General features: G+C 65.2%; 2 protein-coding genes across 5 annotated transcripts; one reads left to right on the top strand and one right to left on the bottom strand.

The window, feature by feature from the left end:
* Positions 1–487: 487 nt before the first annotated feature.
* On the bottom strand, positions 488–10,302 carry SCAF1 (SR-related CTD associated factor 1). Of its 4 annotated transcripts, none has more exons than XM_043501098.1 (11): positions 10,050–10,302; positions 7,783–7,946; positions 7,220–7,286; positions 6,913–7,031; positions 6,291–6,421; positions 5,798–5,910; positions 2,522–5,470; positions 2,272–2,354; positions 1,583–1,855; positions 1,236–1,364; positions 488–1,136 (listed from the first exon to the last, which is right to left on the bottom strand). In XM_043501098.1, exons 1-11 carry the CDS (start codon positions 10,285–10,287, stop codon positions 960–962), a joined length of 4,443 nt encoding a protein of 1,480 aa, XP_043357033.1. In that variant the 5' UTR covers positions 10,288–10,302; the 3' UTR covers positions 488–959. The 4 variants fall into 4 exon arrangements, with proteins under 4 accessions (XP_043357033.1, XP_043357034.1, XP_043357036.1 ...); XM_043501099.1 differs by having other exon boundaries at positions 7,220–7,283; XM_043501101.1 differs by having other exon boundaries at positions 10,135–10,227.
* A 3,019-nt stretch (positions 10,303–13,321) lies between these two features.
* Positions 13,322–17,417, top strand: RRAS (RAS related). The gene is made up of 6 exons (XM_038381814.2): positions 13,322–13,560; positions 14,366–14,453; positions 14,839–14,941; positions 15,156–15,264; positions 15,962–16,080; positions 16,510–17,417. Exons 1-6 carry the CDS (start codon positions 13,459–13,461, stop codon positions 16,595–16,597), a joined length of 609 nt encoding a protein of 202 aa, XP_038237742.1. The 5' UTR covers positions 13,322–13,458; the 3' UTR covers positions 16,598–17,417.
* The last annotated feature ends 617 nt before the right edge of the window (positions 17,418–18,034 follow it).

The raw sequence follows: 18,034 nt of genomic DNA, 5'->3' as shown, positions 1-18,034 counted from the left end.
GTCCCGATCTGCGTCCCGTCCCCTGTATCGCCTGGGGGACCGTCACTAGGCGTCCAGTTACGTTATTTTTTGTGAGCAGACCGGAGCGAAACCAGCAGGGAGCAGCGCCACCTTCCTGTCATCTCCTGTTCCCAGCTCGGCTTCCCCCACGCCCCCAGCGTCCGTTGCTCTGACATCTACAGGCCTTGGCTTTCCTGAGTGCGCCCCTACCCCCATGGGTCCTTCCTTGGGGACACACCCCTCCCTCCATTTATCCGGGAACCGCTCTGGGGTGGGGCACGGGGGGCTAGTTCTATGTGGACCCCTGGATGGGATGGGGCCTCATGTTCCCCAGGGGGGCAGCAGAGAGAACCTGTTCCAGGAAAGGTTGGGGTTTAGGGGACTCTTGTGCCTTGGCTGGGGGGCAGCCTCCAACCCTGCCCCGCAGTGCCAGCCCCCCAGATCTGGTATCACAAATGTCCCCCACCCCAAGAAGAACATCCAGAGCCAAGTGGCTAACACAGTTTATGAAGAGTCAGAAAGGGAGATACAGAGATGGGGGGCAGAGAAATGAGGGGCACCAGCTGCGGAGGAGCGTCTGCACCAAAAGAGCTGCTGGCTTCTCCTCCCCCCAGGGCAGCTGGGGATAGGGAGTGCTGGATGAGAGGGATCCGCCCATTTCCCCAGGGGAGGAATCCAAATAAAAACATGCTAACATGAGTAAAATGGGGGAAGTTGGGGGGACAGTAGCCCGCGAACAGGCCCCCCCAGCCAGGCCCGCGCCCCCCCCCAAGTCCAGCCCAGCCATATGTACAGAGTAAAACTGTTCCTGTTTAAAACCATTCAGAGTCTGGGGGGCTGGGGGGAAGTCACGCTGCAATGGCTCACGAGCGCCCCGCATTCCAGGGCCCCCTCCCCTTTTGCATAAGGGGGTCCAAGTTAGCTAGAGATGGAGATGGGGGGTGGGCCCCCCGCCAGGCTCAGAGGGGGGGCATGGGGAGCGAGGCCTTCTCCAGCGCCCCTAGGTCCTTGGGGCCCCCCGGCTCCTCCTCCATGCGGCGGCCATGTTTCCGGAAGTACTTGTAACGCTGAACGTAGGCCCGTACCAGGTTGTTCACCTTCACTGGGTTGATTTCCCCGCTCTTGCTGTGGCAGATCTGTGGGGGGAATGGGGGACACAATGGAAGTCAGTGAGGGTGGGGGGCAGCCAAGCCTGAGCCCCTGCTATCTCCAGCCCCCACAGCCCTCAGCCCCACCTTGTGCACCGCTTTGCGCAGGATATCCTTGTATTCCTCCTTGGTGATCTCCTTCTTCTGGTAGTAGGGCTTGATGGCCAGTTTCACCTCCTCCACTGCCCGCTCCTGTGTGTGCAGCTTCTTCAGGTACTGGGGGGGAAAGCGGAGGGAGAGGTCAGCACACCAGGGAGGGGGCTCCCCATGCTGCACGGCCAGGGTCCCCCCCGGCATATCACAGCCCGGGACAGACCCCAAATCGTCCCCCCCGGGGCCAGTACCCCCTGCCAAGCTTACCACCTCCCCAATGCATTGTGGGACCCCCCACCACCCCAGCCTTGGCCCTCAAACAAGCCCCCCCGCGCACTAACCTTATCAGTGTCCCCGCGCCCGTCGGAACTGGTGCTCCCGTCCCGCTTGCCCAGGTCGCTGCCGGAGCCGGTGCCAAAGAGCATCCCACTGCCAGTGCCCGATGAGGATGGGCCAAGGGTGCCAGGCAGCCCGGTGGGGGTCGGGGGGGTGGAACTGCAGCCCACCAGGGGCAGGGAGCCGTGCAGCAGGTAGGGGGCGGTCGTGTGGGTGGGAGGCGGTGCAGACACCTGGGAGCCAGCTAAGGATGTGGAGGGTTTGGTGTGACTCAAGATCTAGGGGCAGAGAAAGTGGTTAGGCTCAGACGGGGCCCCAGTGCCAGGACGTTGCCCCTCTAGGGTGGGGCGTGGGGGTGGGTATATGGGGACCCCTCGCCCAATGTGAAGATGCGATCCCACTAGGGCAGGGCAGGGGGGCTGGGTAGACAGGAATCAGGAGCAGACAATCCCCCATGTGGGGGTTCAGCCAGGACACCGGGGTTCCCAAGCCAACTCTGGGCTCAGTGTGACAATTGGTGTCATGACATGGCCGGTGAGAGATCCCCTACTGAGCTCAGCCCCACTCCTGGCAGCACAGCACCCCCTAGCTGCACCCGGGGGCACTGGGCCCAGCCCCGCTGGCCAGGGAGAGCACCCTCTACTGAGCCCTACCCCACAGCATGGGGGCGCTGGCCAAGGAGAGTGCCGCCTACCTGATTGGTGGCCTGGATCAGTTCATGGGCCTTGGCCCGGCTTGCCAGGTTGGCTTCCTCCATCTTGAAGAGCAGGGCGGTCACTGGGTGAGAGACGGGGAGGCAGTCAGAGAGGGGACGGCCCTCACCCCACTGCTTTCCCCACAGCCCCCCAGCATTGGCAGACCCAACCACCATACCCTACCTCCCCCACCCCAGTCTGGAGCTCCCCCTCCACCTCCGTCGAGGCACCCTCTTCCCTGTCACCTACGTGCCAGGACGCCACTGGTGGTGCAGTCCACGCCCCCCTGCAAGTTCCAGGCCATGGGGGCCGGGGGCGGCGGCAGGACACGAGCGGGCTCCTCCTTGGGCTCGGAGAGGCTGTCGACCTGGGCCTCGCCCGCCGGTGCCCTCTGCTGCTCGCCAGGCACGGGCACGGCCGCCTCCTCGGGCAGGAAGGAGACGTCGGGCGTCTTGCAGCTGCTGTCCACCGTCTGCGAGTCGGGGGTCAGTTCCTGCTCGGCCGGGGCAGGCGGCGGCTTGGGCGGGGGGCTGAGTGGGGAGCCAGCGCCCTCCGCCGGTTCCGGGGCAGGGGCAGGTGGGCTCCCGGCCCCCTGGCTGCAGCTGTCCGCCTTGGACTTCTTCAGCCCCGACTTGGCTTTCAGCTTCTTCTTCTTCTTGGCCTCTGAGGGCCCCTTGGTCTTGGCCCCTGGCCCCTTGGCCTTCTTCAGCCCCGCCTTGGCTTTCAGCCCCTTGACCTTCTTGGCCTTCACACCCGGCTCCTTGGCCGGCTCCGCCTTGGCATCGGCCCCAGGCCCCTTCTCCTCCGGCTTGAGGAAGGGTGAGCGGCTCTCCTTGTCCCGGCTGAACTTGATGCCAATGGAGCCCCCTTCCTTGCCGGAGACCGTGGTGCTGCTGACGCCCTCGCGGATCAGGACCGCCACCTTGGACTGCAGCTTGACCTTGCGGCTCGAGCCACCTGCCTTGCCGCTGTCCTTGTGCCCGGCCTTGGCTTTCCGGGGGGGCTTCTCCCGCTCCAGCCGCGACTTCTCCTTCTCCGCCTTGCTCGCCTCGGGTGCCGACCGGCCCGGCGCCTCCTTGAACCTCTTCTTGGACTTCTCACGGGGCGCGGGGCGTTCCTCCGGGTATCCCCGCTTCCGCTCCTTCTCTTTGGGCGGCTTGGCCTCCTCCTCCGGCCGCTCCTTGCGGGGCGGCCCCCCTTCTCCCTTGCCGCTCGAATGCCGGGCCCCCTCGGCGGGCTCGCGATCTGAGAAGCAGCCCTCGAAGCTCAGCCCCTCCGAGTCGTAGAGCACTTCCCGCTTGGCCGGCTCCGGGGAGCCATCTTGCCGGCTGACTGTGATGGTCCTCTTGATGGTGAAGAGGTCGGTGTCGTTGAGGTCCTGGATGGAGGGCGGCACGACAGTGCGTGCGTCCCGACGGCGCTCCTCCACCTTGGGCTCCTCCAGGACATGCACCTCGCGCTCCTTGTCACGGGGCGGCCGCTTCTCCCGGGAGCGGGAGCGCTGCTGCTTCTTCTTCTTCTTGCCACTGCCGCCGTCCCGGTGCTTCTCCTTGTGCCGTGCCCGGCTCCCTGAGCGCGAGCGCCGGCCCCGCCGCCTCTCCCGCGACCGCCGGCGCCGCTCCGAGCCCATGGCTGACAGGCTGGTGCTGAGGGAGGGCGACCAGGAGCGGGAGCCACGCCGGCGGGACCGGGAGCGGGAGCCGCGCCGGCGGGACCGGGAGCGCCGGCGTTCCTTGGACTTTGAGCGTGACTTGGATTTCTTCTTGGGGGGCCAAGGTCCGGCACGGGGCTCCTTGGCCTTGGGGGGCCGGCGCTCACGGGACCGCTTGGCCTTCTTGCGGGAGCCTGAGCTGGAGCCTGAGTGCTTGGGCGAGTCATGGCGGTACCGCTCGCGGCGTTGCGTCAGGATCTTGCGCCGCAGGTCGGCGGCCGCCTTCCACCGGGGCTCGGGCTGGCTTTCGCCGAAGTCCCCCTCCTCGTCCGAGTCAGCGTGGAGAGACAGGAAGTCATCCCCCTCTGCCACCCGCAGGGGGCGCTGCTCGGCTGGCCGGCACCGGCTGCGGAAGAGCCGGATGGGACTGTAGCGTTCATCCTCCGGCTGCACGATCTCGCCTTCCTCGATCTCTGAGTCAGCGCCAGCCCAGTCCAGAGAGGGGCGCCGTCCGCCCCGGTGCCGGCCCGCCTTGGGGCCCTTCTCCCCCCGTGCTGGCGCCTTGGGGTTTCCAGCCGTCACCACCTCCAGCGACACCTTCCCCTCCAGCTTGGGGTTGGCCTCCGCCTCTGAGCGGCTCTTGCTGGCGAGGTCCACCACGAAGACGCGGCGCCGTGGCTCCAGGGGCGGCTCAGGGGCCCCGTCCGACTGCTCCGAGGCGTTCTCCTCCTCGGGCAGGGTGGAGTCGGCCCCGGCCGCCGGCTCCTTTTCGGGGCGCCGGCCACCAGCCACTGGTGCCTCGCTGGGCTCCGCCTCCTCCCGCCCCTTCTCCGAGCCGGGGAAGTCCTGGCTCAAGCTGTTCTCATCGTAGATGCCGGCCAGGGTCTCCGAGATGCGGCTGATGCTGTGGGACATGTCGGGCCGGGGGGCGGCTGCGGCGTCGTCCTCTTCTTCCTCCTCTTCCTCTTCCTCCTCCTCGTCAGGGGAGGGGCTGCTGCGGGAGGAGCTGGGGTTGGAGCCAGTGGGGTCAAAAGGGTCGTATTTCTGGTCCTGCTGCTTGCCGGGCGAGGCTGCGTAGCCAAAGTCCCCGCCGGGGTTGTCCTCGTCCGTTGGGTGGAAGGGATCATAAATATCCAGGTCTGGTGAGCGCAGGGGGCAGGGGTTGCTGTCCCCGCCCCCGGGGGGCACTGCCTGCTGGGAGGAGGAGGAGGATGACGACGAGGAGGAGCAGGAGGAGGAGGAGGAGGAGCTGGAATCGGCCTTCTCCAGGGCGCTGGTGGGGGGCGGCTGGGAACGCTGGGCCTCTGGGTCCCTGCCTGCTGGGGCCTGGGGCCGCTGCTGCCCATTGGAGACTCCCGTGCCGGTGCCCAGGGCCACAGCCCAGCGGCCAGGGACGCGCCGAGTCCTGCCCATGCCGGGGAGTGAGGCTGCGCCTGCATGAGTCCTGTGTGGCCACTTAAGGTCCAGGGGGCCGGAAGGCGGGGCCAGGGCGGCAGGGAGGCTGCCGGCTCCTCTCCAGCACGGCGCCGAGGGGCCAGGTAGGGAGGCTGCAGGGAAATGCAAAGAGGAGGGATGGGGGTAGCAATGGGACCGGCCTGGTTCCCCGCCCCCAGAATCTCACCTGCTCCCCAAACCCTGGGGCTGGTGCCCCTCAAAGGGGACAGACCCCGTGTCCCATTCCCCGCCCCCCTGAGCCAGCCAGTCCCCACCCTGGGTCTGGATGGGTGCCGGTGCCCCTGAAAGAGGACAGGCCCCAGCTCCCATTCCCCGCCCCCCCCCGGAGCCAGCCAGCCCCAATCTTGGGGTCGGATGGGCGCCAGTGCCCCCTAGAGGGGAAAGGCGCTGTGTCCTGTCCTCCCCACTCCTGTCCCTACCTGATTTGTGCACCCTCCAGGCCCGTTCTCTCCTGAAGATGCCGGATGCAGCGGCCACATCCCCCAGCCGTACCTCGGCCACCAGCTCCACCTCGTCCGGCTCTGCATCCCCGCTGCCAGGAGGAGGAGAGGCCGGTCAGAGCCTGGGCTGCTCACCCCACACTGGAGCGGGGCTTTGTACACCACCTTGAGGGCTGGGAACCCCTTCCCCTTATGTGGCTGTTTGTGACACAACTGGGCCTCTGCTGAGACCAGTAAATTCATGTCATCCACAACAGCTCCCCATTCACCAGATACACACACCTCGGCCCCCCACCCCTTGGGCAGTACAACACCCTTACCTCCTCGACAGCCCCCTTCTCCAACCATGAGCGCCCCCACTCCCCTCCCACAGCCAGGGATGGAACCCAGGAGTCCTGGCTCCCAGCTCCGCTACTGGGACCCCACTCCCCAAGTGTCCCCCCAAGCTGGGGTGCACAGGCTCTGCCCTTACCAGATGGCCGGGGGCCCCAGGAGCCCCTCGTCTCCCAGCAGGAGCTGGGTCTGCACGGAGGCGGTGCATGATCTCTGCAGAAACTGCAGGGCCCCTGCCAGGCCAGAGAACAGGCCCAGGGCCTCGGGGACCTGGTGAGAAGACGACAGAGGTTGGGCAGGGCCAGCAAGGGGCCGCCCCTCTCCACCGCCAAAGCCCCCAGGATTGCCCCGGTGTAGCTGCTTCCTAGGGCACAGCCCCCCACCACTGGGATGGGAAACATCAATGCATGCTGGGACTTAGATACCCCCCGCCCCCTACGCACAGAGCAGAAGTGGCGATGCACGCCGGGACCCGGACCCGCACGCCGGGACCCGAGGGAGGGACCCGCACGCCGGGACCCGAGGGAGGGACCCGCACGCCGGGACCCGGATCCGCACGCCGGGACCCGAGGGAGGGACCCGCACGCCGGGACCCGGATCCGCACGCCGGGACCCGAGGGAGGGACCCGCACGCCGGGGGCTGAGGGAAGAGGCGCACGCTTTCACCCACAGTTCCCAGGGGCCGCACACACCGAGCGCAAGGGAGGCTGGCATCCCTAGTCCCCACACGCTGGGGGTCCAGGCTGATCAGGGTCACTCACAGTTCTGCTCCGGTCACACATGCCCATGGGGTCCCCGGTGGCCCCCTTGCCACTGCCAGGCCCATCCGCCCGGGGGCTCCGACACCATTTCTTCCGGCTCATCTTCTTCCTCTCCGCATCTGCAACAGGGACACAGGGTCAGCCCCGCTGCCCTCGGGCCCATCGCCGGGGGTGCAGATGGAGAAGCCATGGGGTCTGGTTCACAAAGGAGCGGGGGCTGGGTATCCCTGACGCAGGGCTAGACCCGATCCCTGGCTGCGGGGCTGGTCTTCCCCAGGTCCCCACCCCGCTGCGCCCCGTTCCGTACCTTTCTCGCCGGCCCGGCCTGGCCGCTCGCTCTGGAAGCTGCCGCTCACCACCTGCTGCAGGGCCTTCTGCTGAGAGAAGGGATTGGTTAGCAGGGGGCTCTCCAGCTACCCCCCCAAACGCGTCCCCCGAACTGGGCTGGGGAACACTGAATGGGCTGTCCCCTTACCCAGCCTCCACACACTGGAGGCGCCCTAGGCAAAGAACTCCCAGTGCAAAGGGAGGTACCAGGGACACCCCAAAATGGGACTCCACTTGGGCAGGAAACCCAGCAGACCAGGCCCACAGAAGTGGAGGGGAGCAGTGCATGCTGGGATCCGCAGTCCCCAGGGCCTTCCACACCCTGAGCGCAAGACGGCAGTGCATGCTGGGATCTGTAGTCCCCAGGCCCCACACTCTGAGCTCACGACAGCAGTGCATACTGGGATCTGTAGTTCCCAGACCCCACACCCTGAGCGCAAGGGAGCAGTGCATGCTGGGATCTGTAGTTCCCCCACTACATCCCATCCAGGAACAGTTGTCTCCCCTGGAACTGTGTGGGTAGCGCAGGGCCATGGATCTTACCAGCATGATGACTTGCCCAGTGCAGAGAGGAACTGGCTGACATGGCTCCCTGTCCCGGGGGGGATCGCTTGGCCGCCCCTGCTCCTCACTGCCCCCCACTGGATCCTCTGGAGCTAGGGGAGGTGGATTCTCCTCCTCTTCCATGGCTGCGGGCAGAGAGGGTACTGCGAACAGGGAAGCTACCACCACCACCAGCAGCCACTGTGCCCAGCCTGGCTCCCAGCCCCCCCTGCTCTAACCATTAGACCCCACTCCCCAGCCAGAGCTGGGGATAGAACCCAGGTGTCCTGGCTCCCAGCCCCCCCTGCTCTAACCATTAGACCCCACTCCCCAGCCAGAGCTGGGGATAGAACCCAGGCATCCTGGCTCCCAACCCCCCACCCCCTGCATTCTAACCACTAGAACCCACTCCCCTCCCAGAATCAGGAGAGAACCCAGGAGTCCTGGCTCCCTGTCCCTCCCAATGCTGCACTTGGGTCCTCTTCTAATGCCAGAAAAGCTTTTCCAGGGTAGGGGCATCAATCCTACAGCCAAGAACCACCTCCTCAATCCCAACTCTCAGCCCCAGATCAGGGCCAGCGCCCCCAAGAGGGGAAAGGCCTTGTGTCCCATTCCCCACCCCCCTGAGCCAGCCAGTCCCCTGCCCTGGAGCTGGTGCCCCATGGAGAGGAAAGGGCCCGTTTCTCACCCATGCCAGGACATGCCTCTGCCCTAGTCGTCAGCCCTCAGCTCACACGGGCTGGAGCTGTGAGTTCAAGAGGGAAAACAGAACCACAGGATCCTCCTTTGACCTGGGAGCCCCACCATGGGCCCCCCACCCCTTTGCTGTGTGGCTAAGCGAGAGGAGTGGGGGGGGTGGCAGTCTCCCCAGAGACAGCCCCTAGCCTTTGTGCACCAGCTGAACTCAGCCGCCTGCCCTGGGGTGTGGGGTGAGGGCGCAGCTTCATTCCAATGCTTGGAGAGGGGGCTGAGCATCACTCCCCCTTCCCAGCAAGTCCCCTTACTCTCCAACCCCCCCACTCCATTAGTCCTGTCCCTCCTTCCTCCCCATCTACTCCAGCCCCCCACTCCCCTCCTCCAGATTAATGACCCTCCCATTAGCTGCCCCATTGTCCCATCTTCCTTCTCCTTCCCTCATTGACCCCCCCCATTAATCTCTCCTCCCCCCCCCCCCCCGCTCCCTGATTAATCCTGGCCCCTCCTGGTCACACCCCCACCCTGACTGTTCTCACATTAACCCCTTCACCTCCACAAGCCCCACTTGGAACCCCCCCATCCCATCCCCCATGCTGTATCCATCACCCCCACCCCTAAGGCCCCCTATCATCTTCTCCATTTCATATACTCCATACCTTATCTACCACATATAACCTGTACCCCCACCCCCCCTTCCCACCCCCATACTATATCCACCACCACCGGTGCCCCCTATAATCCCCTCCTCCACACCACAACCTCTTCTTCTCTCTGCCACACCCCCTCCCTTTTCTACCCCACATTCCGTATCCACCCCGAGGCCCCCCCATAGCTCCATCCCACATGCTGTGCCCCCCTCTCCCTCTACACCGCAACCCCACCCCCTACATACCCCATATAACCACACCCCCTTCCCATCCCCCCCACTATATCCACCCCCACCCCCATACAACCCCTCCCCCCAAGCCGCACGCCCCCACAGCCCCATATAACCCTCTCCCCTACACACACCTTTGCCACACGCTCACAATATCCACCACCACCATATAACTCTCCCCTCATACTACCCCCTTCCCACCCCCCACTATATCCACCAGCACCCCCATAGAAACATATAACTCGCTCCCCCAGACTGCTCCCCCCATACGACCCCTTCCCCCCACACACACCGTTTTTGTCCCCGCACTATATCCACCACCCCAATACAGCCCCCTCCCCACACACACCCCTTTCCCACCCCCCCATTATCCATCCACACCCCCACACAAACATATAATCCCCCTTCCCCCACACTGCTCCCCCACTATATCCACCCCCACACAAACCCCTCCCCCCACTATATCCAACCCCAGCCCCATACAACCCCCTCCCCCACAAACGACCCCCTTCCCGCCCCCCCACTATTATCACCCCCACACAAACATAACCCCCTCCCCCCACACTGCCCCCCACTATATCCACCCTCATAGCCCCATACAACGCCCCCCCATACACACTACCCCCTTCCCGCCCCCCCACTATTATCCACCTCCCCTCCCCCCATGTAACCTCCTGCCCATCCCCCCGGTTACCTGCGCGCGCGCGGGGCCCGGCCCCTCCCCTAGGACAATGGGCGCCGCTGCCCCGACCCGGCCGCCCCGGCCGCCGCCATCTTACCCCGCTCGGCTCCGGCTCCGGCTCCGGCTCGGCCGCTGCGGCGCCGCGGGAGCCGATGGGAGATGGAGTCCGCCGGCCCTGCGGTGGAGAACTACCGCTCCCGGCATGCCCCGCGGCCCGGCCACCGCCCAGGCCGCCCCCCGCCCGGGGCATGTCGGGAGGTGTAGTCCGCACCCCCCTCACCATGACTCAGGGACCCGGCGCCTGCCCTTCCCATCAGGCACCGCGGCCGCCCGCCGCGCGGGGCACCATGGGAGCGTCCCTGTTCCCTCCCGCGTCCCGCGGGGCGGGACTATGTGTCCCAGGGAGCTCCGCGCCGCGCTGCCGCGGGGCAGCCTGGGAGAGTCTGGGCTGAGCGGCGCCGGGGGGACCGATCCCACCATGCCTTGCGGGAGCGCCCGGCGCATCATGGGAGTGGTAGTTTTAGCGGTGGTAGCATCCGGGAGTCCGGGTCGAGCCGTGACGTCATCGTAGCGTCGTGGCGTCACACTGTCGTGGCACCGCGCTGTGACATCATCACCAAGACGTTGCTGTGATGTCATCCTCTCCCACCATTACATCATCCGTGGTTACCTCTCCCCTGGGACTCCGCCCCGATGTCATCACACACACCCCTGCCACACTGCGACATCATCCTCCGGAGACACTGCTGTGATGTCATCCCCAACATCACAAAATCATCTCACAGTGACATCAGCCCACCATGATACATGCCCACAGGGCCTCATCTTATGAGGTCATCACCCTGTGACCTCACCCCATGACATCATCATGATGCCAACATATCTTGTGACTTTGTTCATGCTGTGACACCACCCCCTTGTGAGTCACACTCTGATGTCATCCCAGCCTGATGTGATCCCCAAGACATCACGCCGTGACAAGCCCTCGTCACCCCCAAAAAAACCAGCATTATCCTGCCAGGGCATCCCGAGGGGAACGGCGGGGTCTCTAGCCTGTGCTATGCAGGGGGGTGGATGGCACGAGGGAAGGATGGATGGAGGGTAGAGGGTGTGGATGGGGAGGGGGGCCTGGATGGTGCCAGGTGTATATGGGGGTGGGGGTGGATGGGGAGGGGGAATGGAGGATGCCAGGTGCAGATGGGGGGGAGGGGCTGGAAGATCACAAAGCATGGAAGGCCCCACAGGACCCCCCAGCTGCTCCCCCACCCCCCATCACGCAGGCGCCTCCTGGCCCCTCCATGGAGCCCAGCCCCAGCATCTGGAGAACCCAGCCCCTCTCCGGGACAGACAGAGCGTGGGACTTTATGCCTTTAGCATCCAGGCCCCAGTCCCGGGGACTCCAGGGCACCCCCTACCCCCCACCCCTGAGGGCTCCAATCCCCGCCCTTGGGACTGCTGGGGCCAAAGGAGGAGCAGCAGGTTCCCCGTTACTGTTCCCCCCACACCCCAGGAGACCCAATGGCAGATGTATCACTGGGAGGGAGAGCCCAGGAGAAAGAGGGGGTGCAGGCCAGGCGTGGGCATCAGCCTCCAAAATGGGGACTTGGCTGCAGCTGGGAGGGGGGAGGGGCAGGTGGGGGGCAGGGATGATGGAGCCAGGCAGGGTTTGGGGGAGGATTAATGCTCCCAGCTTGACCCTGCCCTCATGGGGGCTCAGTGATGTGGGGATCCTGGATTGGGGGGAATCAGAGAGAGGGGGGACCAGGGGTTACCCATTCACACCCACTCCAGCCACCCCCATTCCCCTGGTTATAAACACACCCCCACCTCCACTGGTGTTAGGGTCTGAATCCACCACCACCCCCCACCCCTGGAAAGACCAAGTCCTGGAACCCCCCAGACTCCTGCAACCCCAAACTCCAGCCTCACTCTGCTCCCAACATGAACCCCCCAAACCCCAGCCTCATGCAGTCCCAGCCCCCCCCACACATCCCAAGCCTCAGAACCCCCAAAACTCAGCCTGAAAAGCCCAAAGCCTCTTCCATGGGAAACCCCCTAACCACAGCCCCCCACTGCCCTAAACTCCATTTTCCTTGGGGAGTTGAAGCAGGACTCCTGGGTTCCATGCCTGGCTCTGGGAGAGGAGTGGGATCTAGCGGCTAGAGCAGTGGGGCTGGGAGCCAGGACGCCTGGGTTCTACTCTCCTCCAGAATCCCTTTTGGCTCTATTGTGGGGGTTCCCCCTGACCAAGACCCTACAGCGCTTCGAGGGGGTCCCTGACTCGCCTCCCCCGCATCTCTGGGACTGCGGGGGTAGAGGAACTGGCAAGCAGTTTCCCACCCAGTCCCCCAGCAGCTCTGTCCGGCTGCCCCTCCCCCTCCAGGCTCCGGGAAGAGGAGGGCTGCGGGGGGGGCGGAGTCAACTTCCTGAACACACCATATGAAAGGAATGTAGTGAGATCATGGCCCCCCCCAGCTCCGCTGGGTCCTTGTGCCGCGGCTGTAACACCCCCTCCCCTCCCCTCAACAAGGATATGGGGGGGGTCGATCTGGAGAGGGTGACGATGATACAGAGGGGGAAAGAGAGAAAAGCAGAAAGAGGGACAATCCCACAACGACAGAACCCAGGAGTCCTGGCTCCCAGCCCTCACTCCCCGGTACCCACTGGACCCCACTCCCCTCCCAGAGCTGGGGCTGGAACCCAGGAGTCCTGGCTCCCAGCCCCCACTCCCCGGTACCCACTGGACCCCACTCCCCTCCCAGAGCTGGGGATGGAACCCAAGAGTCCTGGCTCCCAGCCCCCATTCCCCGGTACCCACTGGACCCCACTCCCCTCCCAGAGCTGGGGTTGGAACCCAGGAGTCCTGGCTCCCAGCCCCCACTCCCCGGTACCCACTGGACCCCACTCCCCGCCCAGAGCTGGGGCTGGAACCCAAGAGTCCTGGCTCCCAGCCCCCACTCCCCGTTACCCACTGGACCCCACTCCCCTCCCAGAGCTGGGGTTGGAACCCAGGAGTCCTGGCTCCCAGCCCCCACTCCCCGGTACCCACTGGACCCCACTCCCCGCCCAGAGCTGGGGCTGGAACCCAGGAGTCCTGGCTCCCAGCCCCGGGTTTAAAGGAGTGGGGGTGCACTGTGCACTCTGCTCCTCCCCCCCATTCCATCTCGCCCGCGCACCATATAGGGAAGTGGATTTTTGTGAATCGCCCGGCGCCTCATGACTATGCGAGCGCCTCATTAGCATAGATTAGCATAAAGCAGGACCCCGCCCAGGTCTGGAGGGGTAGCCGCGGGGGGGAGGAATAGCCAGCCATATTCTAGGGACTCCAGCGCATCGCCGGGTCGGACGCGGAGGGGGCGGGGTGGGGGGTTCCCCCAAGGGTTGAAAACTCCCCCTCCAGGGGGGCACAGCCCCCCCAGCCATGGTCCCCAAAGAGCCGGGGGCGCCCCAGGAGAAATACAAGCTAGTGGTGGTGGGAGGGGGCGGCGTGGGGAAGAGCGCCCTGACCATCCAGTTCATTCAGGTAAGGGGGGGCCCCGGGGCGGCATGGGGGGGCTCCCCCCGCCGGGACCCCCCCTCCGGCCGAGATCCCCCCTCCCCCTCCTTCCCTGGGCGACAAAGTTTCCTTCCTGGAAAAGTTCAGGCTGTGGGGAATCCCGGGGGGTGGGAAAGAGGATTCGGGAGGCAGGGGGTTTTGGGGGGAGGGGAAGGTGCAGGGGGTCCTGGTTCAAGGGGACGGACCGTGGGGGGACAGGAGAGGGGGCTGAGTGGGGGGACGGGGTGGCCTAGGGGTGGGGGTGCCCGGCCTGCGAGGGGGGAGCAGAGGGTGGTGCGTGTCTGGGGGGCCAGGGAGCCGGGCGCGGGGGGGAGGAAATTCCTATTTCGTCACCCCCCGCCGTAGTTCAGGACGGGAAGCGCAGCAAGAATTTGGGTCCTGGAGGGAGGGAGCCGCCCCACCCCTCCCGCTGTCCGGGACAGGACTGGGGGTTGGGGGCCCAGAGGCTGGGGGGGCAGGAGCAGCCTCCGGGCCCCCACTGGGGGGCGAGGGGGGGCAGGAGCAGCCGCTTGTTCCACGGTCCACCAAATCTTCTCTTCTCAAGAACTGAACGGGGGAGGGCGCTGGGAGCCAGGACTCCTGGGTTCTCTCTCTGGCTCTGGGAGGGGAGTGGGGTCTAGTGGTTGGGGGGAGGGCAGGGAGCCTGGACTCCTGGGTTCTCTCCCCGGTTCTCAGAGCACAGTGGGGGTCCAGTGGTCAGAGCCGGGGGCTGGGGTTGGGAGCCCGGACGCCTGGGTTCTAATAGGGGCTGTACCCCCCCCTTTCCCCCCAGTCATACTTTGTCTCGGACTATGACCCCACAATCGAGGACTCCTACACGAAGATTTGCACCATCGATGGGACCCCGACCCGGCTGGACAGTGAGTGTGTTGGGGGGGGGGGCTGGCTTGCACCTCACTTGCGGGGAGCCCTGACCCAACCAGGGCAGAGGGGCCTAGCTCAGGGACTCACCTGCCCCCACTATGGGGGAGGCTGCAGAGGTGGGAGCAAGTTCTATGGATAGGCAAGGAGAGGGGGAGGCTTGTAGGTTGGGGGGGAGGCTGGGAGCCAGGACTCCTGGGTTCTATCCCAGGCTCTGGGAGGGGAGTGGGTCTAGTGGTTGCAGCGGGGGGCAAGGGGACTGGGAGCTAGGTCTTCAGGGTTCTCTCCCCTGCTGGGGGTGGGGAGGGCAGGGCTAGGAGCCCTGGCCTTCAGGCTGTGGGGAAGGCTAACACCCCCCCAAACACACCCGCCTCTGCCCCACAGTCCTGGACACGGCCGGGCAGGAGGAGTTCGGGGCCATGCGGGAGCAGTACATGCGCACGGGGGAGGGGTTCCTGCTCATCTACGCCATCAATGACCGCGGCAGGTAAGGGCCCCCCCCCGAGTCCCCTCCCCACTACGGCAGCCTCCTTGTACCCCCTCCCATGAGATTCCCCCCCTCCACCCCCGGTGGCCTGGGGCACAGCAGCCCCCCACCCTCAGATCCCTGCTCCCTAACCCCAGCCTCCAGTGGCCTCCCCCGAGTGAGGAACCCCCCCCCAACAGCCCCCGATCCGCTCTCCATCTCGCCCCCCCTGCAGCTTCACCGAGATCAGCAAATTCCACACCCAGATCCTGCGGGTCAAAGACCGGGACGACTTTCCCATGATCCTCGTGGGCAACAAGGCTGACCTGGACCTGCAGCGCCAGGTGAGGAGGGGCGGGGCCAGGGGGTCCCTGGGCTTCGCCCATATTGGGGTGTTCTCACAGGGCCCCAAGGGCTACTGGGCTCACAGCCATCTTGGACGGTGCCCAGACAGGAAGTGCCGCCCCACGGGCCACGCGCGCTCTGTCGGCAGCCATCTTGGACGGTGCCCAGACAGGAAGTGCCGCCCCACGGGCCACGCGTGCTTTGTCGGTGGCCATCTTGGACGGTGCCCAGACAGGAAGTGCCGCCCCACGGGCCACGCGTGCTCTGTCGGCGGCCATCTTGGACGGTGCCCAGACAGGAAGTGCCCCCCCACAGGCCACGCGCGCTCTGTCGGCGGCCATCTTGGACGGTGCCCAGACAGGAAGTGCCGCCCCACGGGCCACGCGTGCTCTGTCGGTGGCCATCTTGGACGGTGCCCAGACAGGAAGTGCCCCCCCACAGGCCACGCGCGCTCTGTCGGCGGCCATCTTGGACGGTGCCCAGACAGGAAGTGCCGCCCCACGGGCCACGCGCGCTCTGTCGGCGGCCATCTTGGACGGTGCCCAGACAGGAAGTGCCACTGTCTCTGGTGGCATGGGCTTTCTGTTGCCCAGATGCCTGGGTCCCCCGACTGCCCTGGGGTTTTGAGAGGTGTCCAGCTTGCCCCACGCCCCCACCAGCTGAATGGATGGAGGAGCTGCTTGTAACCGCCCCCAGGTGCCCAAGGAGGAGGCGCTGGCCTTCGCCCAGGAGAATCGTATCCCCTACATGGAGGCCTCGGCCAAGATCCGCTTCAACGTAGATGAGTCCTTCCATGAGGTCGTCCGGGCCATCAGGTATGGGGGGGGCTCTGACCCCTCCAGGATCCCACCCAGGGGGGCCCATTCCCCCAAGGCCCCTGTAAAATAGGGGAGTGCCCTGCAGGATGTCTCCCCAGGGAGACCCCCACAGTGGGGTGATATTTTCCCCCCAGAGTTGTCCCCCGCCCCCCACAATGGGGTAGACTCCTACCAAACTTCCTGTGAGATTCCTCCAAATGGGGGTTCAGTCCCCCCAAACCCCCCACTTAAATTTCTGGGGAACCATCAGCCCCCCCAAAAATGGGGCATGTCCCCCACTGTGGTAACATGGGATTTGACTCCTTCAGAGATACCCCAAAACAGCAGTTCCCCTACCAGTACCCCCAGGAGGGGCACTCCCTCCCTATTGGGGGCACCCCCCTTGGGCTCCGTTCCTAAGTGTCTTTCCCCCTTTCTCTCTCGCAGAAGGTTCCAGGAGCTGGAGACCCCCCCTGCCCCTACGGTGCACCCCACAACTAAAGAGTCCAACGGCTGCCCCTGCTGCATCCTGTGATGGGGGCCCCCTCACAATCTCAGCCCCCACAACACTCACCCAGCTGTGCAAGAGGGGGGGAGGAGCGGTATAGTCCATTGCTGTTTGTACATATTTATAAATAGGGGACACAGAGGATGGGGAGCCCAGGAGATATTTTGGGGGACAGAGAAAGGGGGTGGTTTCCCCCGGTCTGTAGGGGTTGGGCAGTGGTCACCCTGTATTATGGGGTCAGGGGGGTAGATTTCGGGTGTCAGGGTGGGGTGCCCCATGACAGAGAGCCCGTGGCGGGAGAGTTTGTGGGGTCTCCGTCCAATTGCCCCCCCACCATTGTATGGGGGGTGGGGGCACAAGGCCAGGCCCCATTTCAGTTGGGGAAAGGAGAAATGTGACTCCAGTTAAGGTACTCTGGGAGTGGTGCCGGTCAGATCATGGTGGAGGTGCTGCCCCCCCCCACCACAAGGAGTGGGAAGAGTTCCCCAAAGGGCAGAGCTCCTTCCAAAATGTTGGTCTTCTCTATGGCAAAACAAAGCTTTATTGAAAGAGGGGACGCCGGTGTCTGGGGTGGGGCCACGCTGCATTCTGTAGCCAGAGCCAGCACGAGGATTGGGGTGGGGAGGGGGGGGTCTGTATAAACATGTAGACACGGTCACCAGCTAGTTATCTCACTGCTATTTCTATGCACTGCTTTGGGGGGTTGGGGGGGGTCACAACTCATCTCCCCACCCACCCAGTAGCAGGGAGCTAGGGGCAGGTTTGGCTGCTGGGGAGGTCCCCCATCTGTAAATACCAAAGCCCCTCCCCCACCAAGTGCATGTTGCATTAAAGTGCCTTAAAGCCAGGGCAGCGTCAGTGTAATTTTTGGGGGGTGTGGGCAGCCCCTTTGAGGGGATTTAGGACAAGGGGGGGACAGCTGGGCGGGGATGCTGGGTGCAAGACCCCACCCACACACTAGCCCCACCACTGGGCGGAGGAGGTGGGAATAAAAGCCCCAAGATGCCTGGAGGGGAGGCTGCGACAGATTGGGGTCCTCAACCCAGCACCCAGACTCCTGGGTTCTGCTGTGTCCCCTGGGGGGGCACCAGCTCCCATCCGGCCCCAGACCAGGGGACTGGCTGGGGTGGGATATAGGCTGCGGGGCGGGGGCTGGAACCTGCTCATATCAGGGCGTGTCTATCCATACCCCCAGTAATGCCTTGGAGGGGTTGGGGGGTGCGCTTTGCAGTCAATCCAGTGGGCCGATGAAAGGTGGCTGCCCAGTGATTTTTGGGGTGCATCCCACTTCTGCAGGGAAAGCTGGGGGGCTCTCTTTGGCAGAGAGGAACGTGGCTGCAACATGTCTCCAAAATCCCCCTGACTTCTCCCCCCCCCCACCCGCTGACTGTGGGGTGCAGGGAGGGGGGGACTCCTTGCAGAGCATAGTTTGACCTGGGAATGCCTCACCTAAGGCAGCGGGAC

This window comes from Dermochelys coriacea, chromosome 23 (assembly GCF_009764565.3).
Source record: "Dermochelys coriacea isolate rDerCor1 chromosome 23, rDerCor1.pri.v4, whole genome shotgun sequence".
In the NCBI taxonomy this organism is placed as follows: domain Eukaryota; kingdom Metazoa; phylum Chordata; order Testudines; family Dermochelyidae; genus Dermochelys; species Dermochelys coriacea.
The sequence above is the reverse complement of the archived record's forward strand: the minus strand, read 5'-3'. Positions and strand labels throughout refer to the sequence as shown.